The following is a 16,832-nucleotide window of genomic DNA, read 5'->3' on the forward strand; positions in this document are numbered from 1 at the left end:
CTCCTACCTAGTGTAAGACCTATTTCATTTAGTTCTCCCACAGTCAATATATATGCAATACTGAATCTTTAAGAACCAAAAGGAATGTTCTGGAAAAGGCAGCTTATGTTGGTAATTGGAAGTCCATTGAATTATAACATCAGATTTTTTTTTATATGTTGACTGATTTTTTGGGGGGAGTAGGGGAGGTAATTGGAATTAAGTGACTTGCCCAGGCTCACATAGCTAGTATCTGAGGCTGGAATTGAACTCAGGTCCTTCTGACTCTAGTGCTGGTGCTCTCTCCACGGCACCACCTAGCTGCCATGTGTTGACTGCTTTAGATAAATTTTTCCCCTCTTCTTTCTCTTAAAAAAAAAAATCCTAGGGGCGGCCAGGTGGCTCAGTGAGTAAGAGCACCAGCTCCAGTGTTGGATGACCTAGGGATCAAATCTGGGCTCTGACACTTAGCACCACACCCAGAAATAACTGGCTGTGTAACCTTGAGCAAGTTACTTAACCCCGATTGCTCATAAAAAAAAAAATCCTTTATTATAAGAAATGGTTCTTTGGGAGAAGAGAAGAAGAAACGTACAGGGGGAAATGTAGATAATATAACAGCAAAAGATGTTAATAAAAATCTAATTTTTTTTAAAAAAGAAATGTCCTTCTGTGAAGTACTTTTTCTCCCTGTGGAGACAAGGACAGTTAGATATGTTTTATATCTGTGGAGAAGACAAAAAGGAGAAGCTTTTACCTTGTCAGAACTGAAAATTTGTTTATGTTAAGAAGAAACATTAAAAAGAATCTTAAGAAGAATCTGTGAAAAGTAGCAAGTATTCTAGATTTTCTTGTGATGACTGAAAAAGAGGAGGAAGAAAAAAGGACTAACCTAACATTTCCTGAAAAGAGTGAATTTAGTCTTTATCTTAAGAAGAAATAGGTAGAAGATTCTTAAGAGTCTTCAATTAGTATTTGGAGTGAACTAAATAGTGAAACTGTGTTTCTGGAAGTGAAATCATCTACCATTATAGTGAGGGTTTAAGGTGACTGTGATTGTCATCGCCAACATAATGTATTTTTTTATTGCTTTTTTTATCACTGATTTCACTTGTTAATAAATTGAATATGAATAAATACTCCTAGGAAAGGAAGCTTCTTCGGTTTATTTAATAAATAATATTTTAAAAATAATATTTAGTGAACTGGGATGAGGATTCAAGTCATTTGATTAATTAATGAAAAGAGCACAGTGCCTGAACTTGGCAAGTGTCTAATAAATTCTTGTTGACCAACCAACTACAAAGGAGTCGCAATTTTATTAGCAAAAAAGAACATATCCAACATACCCCTAGATTTAGATTTAGATCCTTCTAAAACTTGGAATGATAACATTAATCATAAAACTAGGTCAAAGGGCAGGCTGAGTGAGGGGTGCCATACAATTAAGTGGGATCAATCTAGCCCATCTATTCTGGTATCATAGAACCATAAAATGTCCGCACTAAGGGGAACCTTAGACATCTTCTAGTCCAACTCTTTTATTTTACAGAAGAGAAGAGCAAGGTGAAAGGTTTCATGAATTAGTCCTGGCAAGGGCCAGTTCCTGAGATTTCCACTTTCCAAACTTTCTACCATACCATCCTCACCTTTGATTTCTTCCTCCTCTTCTTCCTCCTCCTCCTCTTCCTGTTCTGTCTCCCTCTGGGGAATGAGCACCTTTGCAGGTGGTTTCACCTTCTTCAACCAAATAGGTTCTTGCCCTGCAAGGAAGTTACTGAGTTGACACTGTTCCCATCTTCTTTGATTTCTATTGAATGGTTTCCTCTGTCCTTCAACACCCCCATTACCACCACACCTGACTCCATTCCTGCTGATGCTGGCCCTAGCCCTTAGTCAAGCCACCATGCCCCACTGGGCAAAGAAAGAGGACCTGAGATTCCTCTGTCCTGGCATGATTGTGCCAAAATGACGGTTTAGAGAAGTTGTGCCATGGCCCCAGCCTTTGGTCCCACCCTTCCAAACATGAAGTTATCCCCGCCCACAGGGCCATATCTGTTTTACCTATCTTCTGGAAATAATCCCGTTTCTCCTGGAAGGTACTGGGGTGCATCAGTTTCTCCTCAACATCTGGAATCTGTATCTGTTGGGACCAAGATAATGACTACCTCCTCCCCCTTTGCCTGGACCCTTGCTATACCTTGACAGAACTCTGCCATGCTCAGTACCTATTCTACTCCAACTGGGAGCTAGAATATGTTGGCATCTCCTCCCCTCTTCCTTTTTTTCTCTTTCTTGACTGATTAATGTTTGTCCCCCCCCACCCCCCGCCAATGCTAAGACCCTAGAATCCTGTCTCTGTTTCTACCCTTGGCACCGCCACCTGCCTGGTTTTGCTATGCTCCACTTGAGACAAGACCCAACCAATCCCTGCTTGGAACTCTCACTTATTCTCCCTCAGCCTGTACCAGGTCTAGGCTCCTTTGGGGCTCTGCCTTGGGAGCAGGTGAGCTTTTGCTGACAACAGCTGGGGACTTCTTGGGTTTGGGAGTGGGCCGGGATGCAGATGTGGATGCTTGGGTCAGGTGTTGCATTTGGGCCTGCTGCTCCAGGGAAAGAGTCATGGCCTGGGCAGTCATTTGATGAGCCTATGTGGGAGGAAAAGGGAAAAGGCAACACTGGTGAGAGAAGAAATCCTGCTGGGTATCTGCACCTGGATCAGAAAACTAAGCAGACCCCTTTCTCCAGCAAACCTGTCCCCAGATCCCGACCAGAACAGCATTCATAGAACAAGAAGTGCCTTAGAAATCATCTACTCCAATATATTCATTATACCAATGAGGGAGGAAGTGATTTGCCCCATGTTATAGAGATAGTTTCTATTGGAGTCAGGATTTGAACGCAGGCCCTTTAGTTCCAGAGCCAGTGATGCTGCCACCATATCATGCACCCTCCCCATACATCTTGCCCACTGCTGCCCTCACCAAGATCATGGCTTGCTGGTTGATGAAGCTCTGCTGCTGGGCAGCCAGCTCTCTGGCACTGAGTGTGGGCACCATAGGCTGGGACTGGGATGGCATCATCATGCCTGAGAAGCAAATAGGACACAACAATAATAGGCAAAATGTGTTCACAAATGACTACATACATCATCTCATCTGATCCTCCAACAATCCTGGAACATAGATATTACAGAGATCATTATCCATACTTTACAGGTAAGGAAATGAAGCATCAGAGACCTTGAGTCCCTTACCCACAGCCACACAGTCAGTTAACAACAGAGGTGAGTTTCAAACCCAGAGTTCAACTGGTCCCAATCCCCACACTTAAACCACGCTATCTTTCTGATAGGCACAAGTGATCTGCCAAGCCCATTATCTTCCCTATACCTAATGGGAAACTGTGACACCCCAGTACCAATAGGCATACCCATGTTCTGGTCATCACTCTAGAGAAGGAGACAGTAGTCCTATGCCCACTCTGCACACTAAGTCTCCCAGTTCTTTCCACTATACCTGGCATGGCTGGGACTCCACCCATTGAAGGCATGGATGGCATCGCTGGCATGAGTGGTACAGGTGCTGGCATCATTGCCCCCATGGCAGGCTGGTAGCTTGGCATCGGCATCATCCCTGGGTACACTGGGTGGAGGAGAGGGACAGAGAGATGGCACCTTGTTTCTATCCCATGGGCAGGCATTTAGGATATGTGTTTACTACAATTCCCCATCCTGTGTCTGGGAAGCAAGTTCCTAAATTCCTAGTGTAGGAAGGACAGCCCAGGGAATCAAAAGCATGGAGACCCATGGAAAAGAAGTGTCCAATCACTCAGGTATTGACTCTTTACTGGAATTCAATTTCCCTAGAAGCCAAATGACCTCATACCATGTGTCCAAGACCATGAGCAGACCTCTCCCACGAACCTGTGGTCATTTGCATGGCACCCACCATCATGGTCTCTGATACTCAAAGCTTCAGAGGAAGACCTCAGAGAAAGGGATCAGACAGTTCTGGATCTACTGATAAAGACTGAGGCAGACCCCAGCTCAGGGTTCAGTGGGGTAGCTAAAATCTAAGAAAAAGCACCCACAGAGGCAACCCCCAATGAATGACAGATAGCATGTGTCAAGGTGCCAAGTCCCATAACAACCACCATCACCCCTGCCTTTCCCTGGCTGTGTCCAAGGGCATTGGTACAAGGATGCCAGGGTCAAACACTCACTCATGGGGTAGCCTCCTTGCTGAGTCCCAATGCCTCCACCACCTTTCATTCGGCTGTTCAGCACCCTGGCTTGTTCCAGATCCTGCTGGGACAAAGAGCCAACAGCACATCAGAGTCCAGAGCCCTTGGGGTAATGGAATGTGACCAGTGCAAGGACTAGGGGAAGAGGCAGGAGAGGAAAGGATAGACAGAGACAATTGGAGAATGGATGGGAGCAGGGAAGAGCAGTTGAGAGAGAATTAAGGGAGCTGGCAGATTCTAGACAAGCATGTAGAACTCACTCTGGACCCTGAGGACAGTACAGGCTCAAAAAGGTTATCCAGGAAACCATCCAAGCTCCTAGGGCTCTGGAGTTCCCCTATGGGGAAGAGAGTTAACAGATATTGTTAAAATTGCTTTTGAGCCCAGCACCCTTCAGCCTAGCATGACTTCCTACCTCCCATATACCCTCCATGCCCTGCCCTATTAAAACCCTTCTCTTGTTCTGCTTCAGGAATCCAATTATAGTCCTCACTTGTAAAGTTCCTTTGAGGCAGTATTGGGGCAGGACCTGGAGGTGGCCCTGGAGCCAGGGGAGGAGCCTGGATTCCTGGGGGTGGGGAGATGTCTTCAGAAGTCCTATAGGAAACAGTGGTCACATTATAGGTGAAAATAGAAGGGGAAGTAGATTTGACATACCCATTCTGGGCAAGATGAGTTAGATGGGGCAAGAGAAAGCACTTACACATTATGGGGGGTGATGGGGTAGCTGCCAGGGGCACTGGGGTCCCCTAAATCCTCAATCTGTCCAATCAGATCCAGCACAAAGTCACAGCCATTCAAATCCTTCCAGGAATCTCCAGAGAGCATAGACACTGACCAGCCTCGGATAGGCTGCTCTACGCCCCTGTAAAAAGGGTAGGGATAGGAAAGAAAGGAAGTGGGGTCAGTTAAAGGCTGTAGCAAAATTCTGGTTCAACTCCCATACACACACACACACACACACACACACACCCATACCTGAGAACTAGTATCTATAAGAGCTCATTAAGATCAATAACATCTAGCTCTTATATAATATTCTAAAGTTTGCAATGCCTTGTTTTGTCCTAAAACCAACCTTGGGATGTTGGTGCTATTATTATCCCCATTTTGCAGATGAGGAAACTGAGGCTGAGAGAGGTCACATGACTTGCCCAGGATCAAAGAACCAGTGAGAATCAGAGGCAGGATTTAAAGTCAGGTCTTCCTGCCTCCAGGTCTATCACTATGTCTACTGCGCCACCTCTCAGATTCCCCAAGAATTCTCATGAGAATGACTAGCACATGTTTGGTTTACAAATATCCTTCCACTACTACTATCTTAGTAAGTGATGAATAATTATACCACAAGGAGAATAAGTCTGCTATTTGCAATTGTCTAAATTTTCTCCCCTGTCTAATCAATCCTCCAGACAGCCACCAAAGTGATATTTCTAGGGGCAGCCAGGTAGCACAGCAAGTAAGAGCACCGGCTCCAGTGTTGAGAAGACCTGGAGATCGAATCCCGGGCTCAGGCGCTCAGCACCACACCCAGAAATAACTGGCTGTGTAACCTTGAGCAAGTTACTTAACCCTGATTGCTTAAAAATAAAAAAAATAAAAAAAAAAAGTGATATTTCTAAAGCACAGATCTGACCATGTCATTCCTCTGCTTAGCAAATTAAAATGGACACTAGGACACTAGCCTATGCACCAAATAGACCAAAGAAAGAGGGGAAGGACCCATATGGACACAAGTATTTATAGTAACTCTTTTGGTAATGACAAAGAGCTGGTAGCCAAAAGGGTGCTCACCAAATGGGGAAATGGAGAAACAAATGATTTTATCTGACTTTAATGAAATCCTATTGTGCTATAAAAATTGATGAAGGGGAATCTTTCAGAGTTTCAGAGAATCTTGGGAAGATTTGTACAAACTGATGCAGCATGAAGTGAGCAGAACCAGGAAAATAAATTATACAATAACAGCAATTTGTAAAGCCAAATAGCATTGAAAGACTTAACTCTGATCAATGCTATGCCCAACCAGGACCCATTATGCAGCATATTTTATGTATACATTTATATATATGTATATATGTATGTAGAATATTTAATATATATTATATATATTTAGATATACATACACACAGAGATACAATACTACACACACCCATCTCCTGACAGAGAGGAAGATGATAGGCTCAGAGTACAGAATGAGACGTAGATTTTTGAAAATGGCTTAAAGGCCATTTGATTTGCTTTACTATGTGTATTTATTATAAGGATTTTGATTTTTTTCTTTTTTTTTGATAGGAGGAGATGGGAAGGAGAAAAAATGGGTTTTCATTAATTTAAAAAAAATTAAATTTTAAAAATTAAATCTAGTGAGTCCCTGTTACCTCTAGAATCAAACACAAACTCTGTCATTTAAAATCCTTCACAATCTGGCTCTTGTCTACCTTTCCAGTCTTATTATTTAGTCAATATTTCCCAACACTCACTTTGGGTCAAGCAAATTGGGCTTCTTGCTCTTCCTTACATATGACATTCTATCCCTTGTCTCTGTCTTTGCCTGAAATGCCTTCCCTCTTCACCTCCCTCTTTTAGAATCTTTAATATCCTTCAAAGATTAGCTGAACTTTCACCCCTTATGAGAAGCATTTCCTGATCCCTCTAACTGCTAGGGCCTTTTGCACCCCAAGATTACCATCCTCTTATCTTAAGGAGACATAATAAGTTCATAATATTTAGAACTACAAGGCACCCCAAAGACTATTGAACCTAATTCCCTCATTTTATTAATTGGGAAACAGGTTGAGTGCCTTGCCTAGGGGCACAGAGCTGCTAAGTGTCTGAAACAGGTTCAAATACCAAACTACCTGCTATGGAATGTAAGTTATTTGAGGGTGAGGATTGCTTTGTTTTTGTCTTTGTATATCCCTAGAGCCTTGCACAGTGCATGACATATAAAAGAGCTTAATAAATACTTTCACATTATTTGAAAATTTTTTTTTGCTTTTTTTTTGGAAGGGCAGTTGGGGTTAAGTGACTTGCCCAAGGTCACATGGCTAGTTTTTTGTGTTAAGTGTCTGAGTTCGAATTTGAACTCAGGTCCTCCTGACTCCAGGGATGGTGCTCTATTCACAGGGCCACATAGCCACCCCTATTATTTGAATTTAAAAAAAAAATTGTTTTAAATTCAAATATTTTTTTTGCTTTTTTTTTTAGAGGGGGGAAAGCAGGGCAATTAGGGTTAAGTGATTTGCCCAAGGTCACATGGCTACTGTTAAGTGTCTGAGGTCATATTTGAATTCAGGTCCTCCTGCCTTCAGGGCTGGTGCTCTATTCACTGTGCCACCTAGCCTCCCCTAAATTTTTAAGTTTTAAAGTTTTAAATTGGAAAGTATTTAAAAGTAATTTAAAAGTTTAAAATTGTAATTGTTTTTAATTATTTTAAGTTGTTTAAATTTATTTTTAAATTTAATTTTATTATCAGTTTCAGATTATCTTCCCCCACTGCTCTCCCTTCCATTGAGAAGGCAAGAAATACAAAAACCCTTAATAAATACTTGCTGATTGACAGGATGATTGTAAACCAAAAGAAATAATTCATTTGAAAATTTGTTTTCTTTGACTTGACTATGCATATTTGTTACAAGAGTTTTGTTTTGTTTTAATATGGGAGGTGGGAGGGAGGGAAAATAAATGCTTATTAATTTAAAAATAATTAGCATTTATCCAGTACTTTAAATTTTTTTTTTTAAGCAATCGGGGTTAAGTAACTTGCTCAAGGTTACATGGCCAGTTATTTCTGGGTGTGGTGCTGAGTGTCTGAGCCCGGGATTCGATCTCCAGGTCGTCCCAAAACTGGAGCCGGTGCTCTTACTCGCTGAGCCACCTGGCCGCCCCTAGTACTTTAAATTTTACAGAGCACCTAATTTACTTTATTTCATATATGTATTTACACACAAGACATTTTCACACTAACCCTTACAACATACACAACAATAACTCTCATCTAAAAGTTTACAAAGCACCTAAGGTGTATTACTTCATACACATACAGATACATATTTTAGACACTTTCTCTAATACATAGGCACAATGGAATTACTGACACACACATGCCCTGGGGAGTGAACCTTGTCACCTTTTATCCTTAGCCTTTTCTAGTGAGACCAGTTTAAAGACTCACTCCCAAAACAGTAGGTGGCCTAGGAAGGAAAAAGCTTTCGAGAAGTGGAGGAGGAAGGGGAAAAGAGAAATTCAGAGTAGCCCCAACACCCTTGCCTAACCCGTGCCCAACCTCCCCATGCCAGGCTCCCTAGGCTCTCTTACCTGCTCTGTAGGATCCACCCAGCAAACTCTTCCCCTGTGGTCCAGGATTTGACTTGTGCCAAGTAGCTCTCTTCTGCAGGAATGGAACAGCTCAGGGATTAGAAGGTTGGGGGGAGATGGAGGGAAGGGAGACGTTACCCATGTGAGGGAGGTCAGTGTTACCATGGTGATTGCTATGCAGGTGATGAATAAGGATCACTATGGGGAATCAGGAAATCAAGGGAAGACTGGGGATATTGGGGACTAATACTTTGTAAGATCAAAGGCCAGGAAGAACAGAAGAGGACCCACAGGGGCTGAGCACAACTAAGGGCTGGGAGAGAGGTGGGATAGGGAAGGTATTGGGAGGTAGGTTCTGGGAAAGACGGGTTTGACTCCGGAAGTAACTTTGTGGGAGAGGAGCTAAGGAAGGAGGATGTTCAGTCCCATTTACCACTAAAGGTGAAGACATCAAGGGTCATACGCCCACATCGCCAGCCTGAAATCCACTCCAGCTGTGTAGGTGGGTAGGCACGGACAGGGTTGACTGTTGTCTGGGACTGTCGTAATGCCCCCAAGAGCTTGTTCTGGCACACAGCTGCAATACCCTTTGGACCATGGTCAGACACAAACCTACAGGGAGAGGAAGGAGCTTGGGATGGGAGTCACTGGCCTCTGGGTTGGCTTGTATAGAAATGACTCCAGGGGTGGCTAGGTGGCACAGTGAATAGAGCACCAGCCCTGGAGTCAGGAGGACCTGAGTTCAAATTGACCTCAGACACTTAGCACTAGCTGTGTGACCTTGGGCAAGTCACTTAACCCAAATTGCCTTGCCTTCCCCCTTCCAAAAAGAAAAAAAAATTACTCCAAATACAGCAGGAAGGAGTCAGGCTCTGGAAGCCATGTCCTTCCTGGGCCTTGGTTGCTTGCATAGCCTCTCCCCATATGTCCCCTTATCTCCTCTTATCCCTACTCTGTTCCCCATATCCTATAAGCCCTTATTTTCTCTTCTCCCTATGTCCCCTCATGCCCTGCGTCCTCTCCCTCCAACCTACTTGAGCAGTGGCTTCTGAAGGGTTAATGTCGGGGTGAAGGCACTGAGCAGAATGGCCATGAGTGCCCAGCCTCGATGATTCTGCTGTTCGTCCGGGTTGTGCCACAGTTGGGTCACGAGTTGGCAAAAGATCTCATTCCTCAGGGCAGGGTGGCGCTGCCCCTGTTGGGCCAGATATGTGCCCATGGTCTGTTCTTGCCAGGACTGAAGCGATAGGTCACCCAGGAGCCGTAACATCTATCGACACACAGAGGTCGAGAGACAGGAGTGAAAGTTGACATTGGGATCTGGATGAAGTGCTAGATCTAGAATCAAGAAGTCCAGAGTTCAAATCCCACTTCAGATATGTTCTAGCTGTGTCTTGGGCAAGTCACTTAACCTCTGTTTGCCTCAGTTTCCTCAACTGTAAAATGGGGATAATAATAGCACCTACCTCACAGAGTTGTTGAAAGGATCAAATGAGACAATAGTTGTAAAAGCACTTAGCACAGTGATGGTCATAAAGTAAGTGCTATATAAATGCTGGCTATTGTTGTTGTTATTATTAGATGAGAGAATGGAGGCAGAGATGAAGATCAGAAGTTTTAGTGAGGTGCACTAGAAAAACAATGGATCTGTAAGTCAAAGGACCTTGGTCCCAGTTCTGGTTCTGTCACATGAATGACCTCAAGCAATTCCTTAACCTCATTAAAATGAGGATGTTGGACAAAGTGACTTGTAAAGTTATTTCCAGATCTAGAAAGATGATCCTATGAAGAGGGAATGGGGAAGGCTGTAGTACTCAGAGGACAAGTAATCCTATAGATGAGGTGTGAACTCTGGGCAGCCACTTCCACTCCACCCTTGATTCTTGACCTAGTGGTACTTAGACCCTCTTCCCTCCTAGCCACGATCTCTCACTTACCACTTTGTTGACATCCAGGGCAAGCTGAGGGCTTACCCCACCCAGATGAGTCAGAGGTGATGTCAGGGGCTGCCCTGGAGTGGGCAGGGTTGGCTTCTGAAAAGGAGGATGTGTTAGTAGCTGGGTATATTGGGTGCCAAAGTGAAAACAATCTGAGGTGGCTGCCCAGAGAAGGAGAATCACACCAAAAAAAGTGGGGGTGACATAAACATGGGAAAGGGGTTTAAGATTCAATTCAACTTGACGGGCATTTATACTTTGTGCCAAGAATGTACCTGTGACAATATGTTAGACACTGGTGACACACAGATAAAAACCAATGCAGTTCCTGCCCTCAAGGAGCTTATAGTCTACTGGGAAAATATGTACATAGGTAAATTAATACAAAAGTAAGTAAAAAGTAATTTTTTCAGGTTGGGGATTAGAAGGAAAACACTAATAATTGAGGGGAACCAGGGTTGGCACTGGAACTGATTTTTGAAAGGAGCTGGAGATTCTGGGAAGCAGAGGTGAGGAGAGAGAGTTTTGGCAAGCACAGGAGACATTGAGGGTAGACATGGAGACCAGAGATGTAACATCATGTTAGGAGAATAGCAAATAAGCCCATAGTTGGGATGTACAGAATATGATGAAACCAGTGGAGGTAGGTGGGGAGGGAAGAGGCAAGAGGATAGCAAGCAGTACCTGAAAATTTTCAGAGACGAAGCTAGAAAAGGGGAATCTATCGATGTCAGGAGGAAGAGCCAGTGTGTCCTGAGCTGTGACTTCTGGGGGCAGGGCTTCTGTGATGTTCTTGGCCATGACATGCTGACAACCTAGGAACATCCCAGAACTGTGAGGCCAGGTGCAGGGGGCTCCTGATATCTCCCTCCACTCTCCTTCCTGCTGTTGCCTATTCCTAGGATTCTTCTCCAGTCCCTTACCACTAATGCCAAGTCATTAATTACAATGAAACATCATTGGAATGACAACTGGGGGAGAGAGGACCACTCAAGGTGGGCGAGGGACTTGACGGAGGGGGATGAGGAAGGCACAGGACAGGAGAGAGCAGCAGCCAACAAAGAAGACCCCAAATGCTGCATAGATACCCAGTGGAGAGAAGTGAGTACCTCAGACAGTGTAACAGGGGTGGGGAACCTGCAGCCTTGAGGTCACTTGTGGCCTTCTAGGTCTTTGGGTGCACCCTTTTGACTGAGTCCAAGTTTTACAGGACAAATTCTTTTATAAAGGGGATTTGTTTTGTGAATTTTGGAGTCAGTCAAAGGGCCACACTTGAAGACCTAGAGGGCCACATGTGGCCTTGAGACCAAAGGTTCTCCACCCCTGTAGGAAGTAGTGAATCTTCTCTCCCTCCCCTTTTAAAAAAACAGTATTTTTAAAGTTTTATTAATGCCTTGCTTTTTATATCATAGCTATAATTGTTTCCCTCCCTCCCCACCCCGACCCTGTCAGTATGTCTTCTCTTCTAAGAAAGAAAAAAATGAAAACAAAACCAGTCAACACAATGACTTAGTTGACAATGTATACAATATACAACACCCAGGAGTCTCCCAACTCTCCAGTGAAAGAAGGAAAGTATATTCAGTGCTCACCTTCAGCTGTCTTCAGCAGAGCAGATAGCTCAGCAGGGATCTCCAGACGCTCCAGCTCCTGGGCATAAAGGTGGGCAGCAATTTACCCAAGTACTAGGAGAGGGAAGACTGGGGGGAAGGCAAGTCCTACCCTCTTGCTACCTGCTGTCAACTGAGTCCCCTTCAAAGTGTAGGAGAGGTATTGTTGAAGCTAGGCTTAACAGGAACACAAAAATTATAGTAATTTCTACAAGCAAAGTGCTATCCAGTGTGCCTGCTTAGAAACTCTGGCAGAGAGGAACCAGATGGCATACTGAAAGGAGCAAAAGCATGTAATACTCTTGGCTAGGATTCCATCCACTTGGGCCTTCAACACTGCCCCTGCCCTAGCTGAGCACATCTCAAGAGGCAGAACCCACTAGATGGGCTTCTTACCACAAAGCCATCTGGAGAAGGCAGTGCCTAACTGGACTACCTCCCCACCTCCATTGACTCTTTGCCACCTACCATTCTTGAATTGGCGGTTCTTGTCTCTTCACCTGGTGACTGGATTTTGTGCCAGCCTGGCCAGAACCTGAGCTGTGGGGAGAAGTGAGGGTGCTGTGGGAGAAGTGCCAGAGAATCCGCCAAAGATCTCATTTGGCCCTTGAGGATGTTCCAGTGGCTGAGAAAGTGCCCAATGGAGCCAGCTTAGAATCCTTCAAGCCAAACCAGCTGTTTACTGTTCCTGACCTCAGGGAGCCCCCACAGCCAGGAGAGAAGAAATTATGATTAAAACCATAGCTAGGGGCGACCCTACTCAGTTGGTCACAGTGGCCCCCATCCCAAGAGTCCTTACCTGTCTCCAGCTCTGTAGGTATTGTTTCTCAGCACCAGAGAGAGGGAAGAAAAATCTACAGGGGACAAAGTCTAGCTAGGGAGGGGCAATGGGAGGGGGGATAACAACCATGGACCCTGGACTTTGAGATGCTTTATGGCACTGAAGGTGGTGTCACCAGGTAAGAGGACAGGAATGGGAATAGGAGGAGTCAAGGGCTAAATGTGATGAGGGGGAGAGAATGGGTTGTTTTGCATCAATATGCCAGTAGGAGCTAGGAAAACCAAGCTTGCGGGGAAATCTCGACATATGAATGAGAGTTTGCTTTGCCCTGGGAGGAGTATTCCCAAGGAACACAGCAGAAAGATCTGGGCTTTTAAACATGCCTACCATCTACCTCTATCCTTTCCAGGCCTGGCTTACTTTGTGCCAAGGTACCCTGTTTTGCTTCTGTCTACCACCTCCCCTGATCTACCCTTCCTTCTGTCAGCCCCACCCCCCTTTACTTAATCTCCTCCCCTCCTACTTCCCTGTCAGGTAAGATAGATTTCTATATTCAATTGATTATGCATATTATTCCCTCTTTGAGAAGACTTTTATACTCTTTTAAATATATATGAATTGTTCTTTCTCACACCCATTCCCAATAAAAGTAGGTTACCAGAACTACCAGCCCTCCTCTCCCATCTAATTCCTATGTATCAATTCTTCCTTTTGTACCCCATTTGTATAAAATAATTACTCTTTTTAGCTGTTCCTAAATGGTTTTACTTTTTAAATTCAGAACATGCTCAGGTTTTCCCCAATGTTTCTTATGAACTACCCAATTATTGATAAAAATCTTAGACATAAATTTTACATTTTACATATATAAAAAGTAAATAGTCTGTCCTTATGGATCACTTATGATCAGTCTTTGTTATGTACTTTATATTTACATTGGCTCTTGTTTGTTGAATCGTCTATTCAGTTCAGGATTTTTTTTAAACAAGGTCTAGAAAATTTGAGAAGTTTATTTGAGAGTTTATCAAATATCTATTTTTTTTTCATTCAAGATAATAGTTAACTTTGCAGGGTATGAAATTTTTGGCTAGAGCCCCAGTTCTTTTGCTCTTCAATATGTTGTATTCCAAGATCTGCGGTCCTTTAATGTTTCTGCTGCTAGGTCTTGTGTAATTCTAATTGTGGCACCATCATATTTAAATTATTTTAATCCTGATGCTTTTAATATTTTTTTTTCCTTGAGTTGGGGATTTCAGAATTTGACTATGATATTCCGATGAGTTTTCCTCTTGATCTCTTTTAAGTTGTGATCAATGGATTTTTTCTATTTCTATTTTATTTTATATAATTATAATTATATTTTATTTCTATTTCTACTTTCCCCCTTGCTCTAATGCTTCAGGATAATTTTCTTTAACTATTTTCTGCATTATTGTATCAAGATTCTTTTTTTGATCATAACTTTCAGTTAATCCAATTATTTTTATATTTTCTCTTCTTGATCTATTCTCCAATTCTGTTGTTTTTCTTATATTTCACTCACTCTTCTATTTTTTCATTATTCGTATTTTATTTAATCATTTCTTTATCTCTTATAATTTCACAGGCTTAATTTTGCTCAATTCTAATTTTCAAGGTGTCGTTTTCTTTTTTTATTCTTTTTTTTCATTTTTCAAATGCTTTATTAACTTCTGATTTACGTCATTCATTACATCAATCACATAATTCACCAGATTTTGAGTTACAAATTTTCTCCCTGTTTTCCCCCTACCCACTGCCCCAAAATAGCAATCCCACAGGATATCCCCTCCTCCAATGTGCTCTCTCCCATATCTTCTCCCATACTCTCTTAGACTTTTCCAGTAGGGCATGGTGGATCTCTATGCCCCAGTGCCTGTATATCTTATTTCCCAATTACATGTAAAATAATATTAATAATAGTTTATATGTATTTTAAACATTTGATTTTAAAACTTTGAATTCCAGATCAATTCCCTTCCTCCCTTGTCACCCACCCTTACTGGGAAGATAAGCAGTTCAGTATAGGTTGTACATATGTAGCGAATGCAAAACATTAACATAGTAGATATATTGTAAAAGACTGACTATATTTCCCTCCCTCCTATCCCCCCACCCACTTGTTCTATTTTATATCCGTACATACATACATACATATACATACATACATACATACATACATACATATATATTTCTATTCCCTTCAACTATTTTCATACTGAGAAAAGTTTCATCAATTACAATTATTGTTTTTCCATGTAGGAATGTTAATAGTTCAACTTTGATTAAGTTCCTTATGATTTCTTTTCCCTGTTTACCTTCTCATGCTTCTCTTGCTTCTTTTATCTGAATGTCAAATTTTCTATTCAACTCTGGTTTTTTCCAGCAAGAATGCTTGAAAGTCCTCTATTCCACTGAATGACCATATTTCCCCCTGAAACATGATACTCAGTTTTGATGGGAAGGTGGTGATTCTTGGTTTTAATCCCAGCTCCTTTGCCCTCTGGAATGTCATATTCCAAGCCCTTCAATCCCTCAGTGTAGAAGCTACCAGATCCTGGGTTATCCTGATTGTGTTTCCACAATATTCAAATTGTTTCTTCCTGGCTGCTTGTAATATTCTCTCCTTGAGCTGGGAATTTTGAAACCTGGCTATAATATTCCTAGGAGTTTTCTTTTGGGGATCTTTTTCAGGAGGTGATGGGTGGATTCTTTCAACCTCTATTCTGCCCTCTAGTTCTAAAACATCAGGGCAGTTTTCCTTGAGAATTTCTTGGAGGATGATTTCTAGGTTCTTTCTTTGATCATAGCTTTCAGGTAGTCCAAAAATTTTTAATTATGTCTCCTGGATTTATTTTCCAGTTCAATGGTTTTTCCAATGAGATATTTCACATTGCCTTCTATTTTTTTCATTTGTTTGGATCTGTTTAACAGCATCTTGATTTCTCATAAAGTCATTAGATTCCATTTTCTCCAATCTAATTCTGAAGGGAATGATTCTCCTCAGTGAGCTTTTGAGATTCTTTTTCCATCTGGAAAATTCTTCTCCTCATTACCTTTTTGAGCCTCTTTTGCTATTTGAATTAGTCTGTTTTTTAAGGTGTTATTTTCCTCAGTCAGGCTGTTGACTCTCATTTCATAATTTTCTTGTATCGCTCTCATTTCTATTCCCAATTTTTCCTCCACTTTTCTTATCTGCTTCTTAAGGTCTTCTATGGCCTGTAACCAGCTCGTATTTTCCTTTCAGTGCAGGAGTTCTGACCTCACTTCCTCCTGTTCCATGCTTTGATCCTTTTTGTCCTGAAAATAGGAATCTAATGTTGGATTCTTCTGTTTGCTTTGCTTCCTTTGCCTGGTCATGTTGCCACTCAATTACTTGACTTTTGGGCTGTTTGACACAGTAGGACGCTGCTACCATACAGGGGAGCTTCATACCAAACACTTGGGTTTTCTCAGCTGCCAGAGGTATTAGTTGGGTGCCCTCTCTGAAGCCTCCACATGCTCTGGCAAGCTGGTCACACACCCCAGGACCTCCACCCTAGACTGCAATCCAGATCCAAGCAGGTTAAAGCAAGGGCAATTACCCCTCACACTGGTTGCTTGGTCCCCCTACCCTCTGCAGGCCAGGAGCTGAAGCTGCCATGTGGGGAGTGGGGTGGCTGCACAGCAGGGGCTCCTCCAGAGCTTCTCGCCTGGGGGCAAAAGCTGATGTACTCCCAACTACCGGGTCCCAAAGTCCACACTGCACTGACCTCTCACTTTATCCTTAGCATCTATGTGTTGATAATTCTAGATCACCACAGTTACTGGTGATCTGCAGTCCCTCCAGCTGGCGGCTGATTAGGCCTGCCCTGGGGCTAAAATCTTGGAGTGGAGTTTGGCTCAGCTTCCAGATCGCTGTGCAGGCCGATACCTGCCAGCCTGCAGGATTGTTCTCAGCAG

The 16,832-nt window shown here is 42.8% G+C and overlaps 1 protein-coding gene across 1 annotated transcript in view; it reads right to left on the minus strand.

Moving 5' to 3' along the window:
* The window catches only part of MYO15B (myosin XVB), a 31,573-nt gene extending 15,040 nt beyond the window's left edge, over positions 1-16,533 (minus strand). The window contains exons 1-16 of the mRNA XM_069076861.1: positions 16,504-16,533; positions 12,074-12,131; positions 11,166-11,296; positions 10,482-10,577; positions 9,579-9,814; positions 8,978-9,156; positions 8,545-8,617; positions 4,928-5,089; positions 4,718-4,821; positions 4,485-4,561; positions 4,204-4,288; positions 3,498-3,623; positions 2,964-3,067; positions 2,448-2,627; positions 2,044-2,122; positions 1,629-1,742 (exon numbers count right to left, since the gene is read on the minus strand). Coding sequence (XP_068932962.1) covers positions 1,629-1,742; positions 2,044-2,122; positions 2,448-2,627; positions 2,964-3,067; positions 3,498-3,623; positions 4,204-4,288; positions 4,485-4,561; positions 4,718-4,821; positions 4,928-5,089; positions 8,545-8,617; positions 8,978-9,156; positions 9,579-9,814; positions 10,482-10,577; positions 11,166-11,296; positions 12,074-12,131; positions 16,504-16,533 — 1,834 coding nt within the window. The remainder of the gene's footprint in view (positions 1-1,628; positions 1,743-2,043; positions 2,123-2,447; positions 2,628-2,963; positions 3,068-3,497; positions 3,624-4,203; positions 4,289-4,484; positions 4,562-4,717; positions 4,822-4,927; positions 5,090-8,544; positions 8,618-8,977; positions 9,157-9,578; positions 9,815-10,481; positions 10,578-11,165; positions 11,297-12,073; positions 12,132-16,503) is intronic.
* Between the last annotated feature and the right edge of the window lie 299 nt (positions 16,534-16,832).

The sequence above is a fragment of the Petaurus breviceps genome, unplaced genomic scaffold (assembly GCF_028583685.1).
Source record: "Petaurus breviceps papuanus isolate PSGF00001 unplaced genomic scaffold, PetGlider_PUasm1.0 90925, whole genome shotgun sequence".
NCBI classification, from domain to species: domain Eukaryota; kingdom Metazoa; phylum Chordata; class Mammalia; order Diprotodontia; family Petauridae; genus Petaurus; species Petaurus breviceps.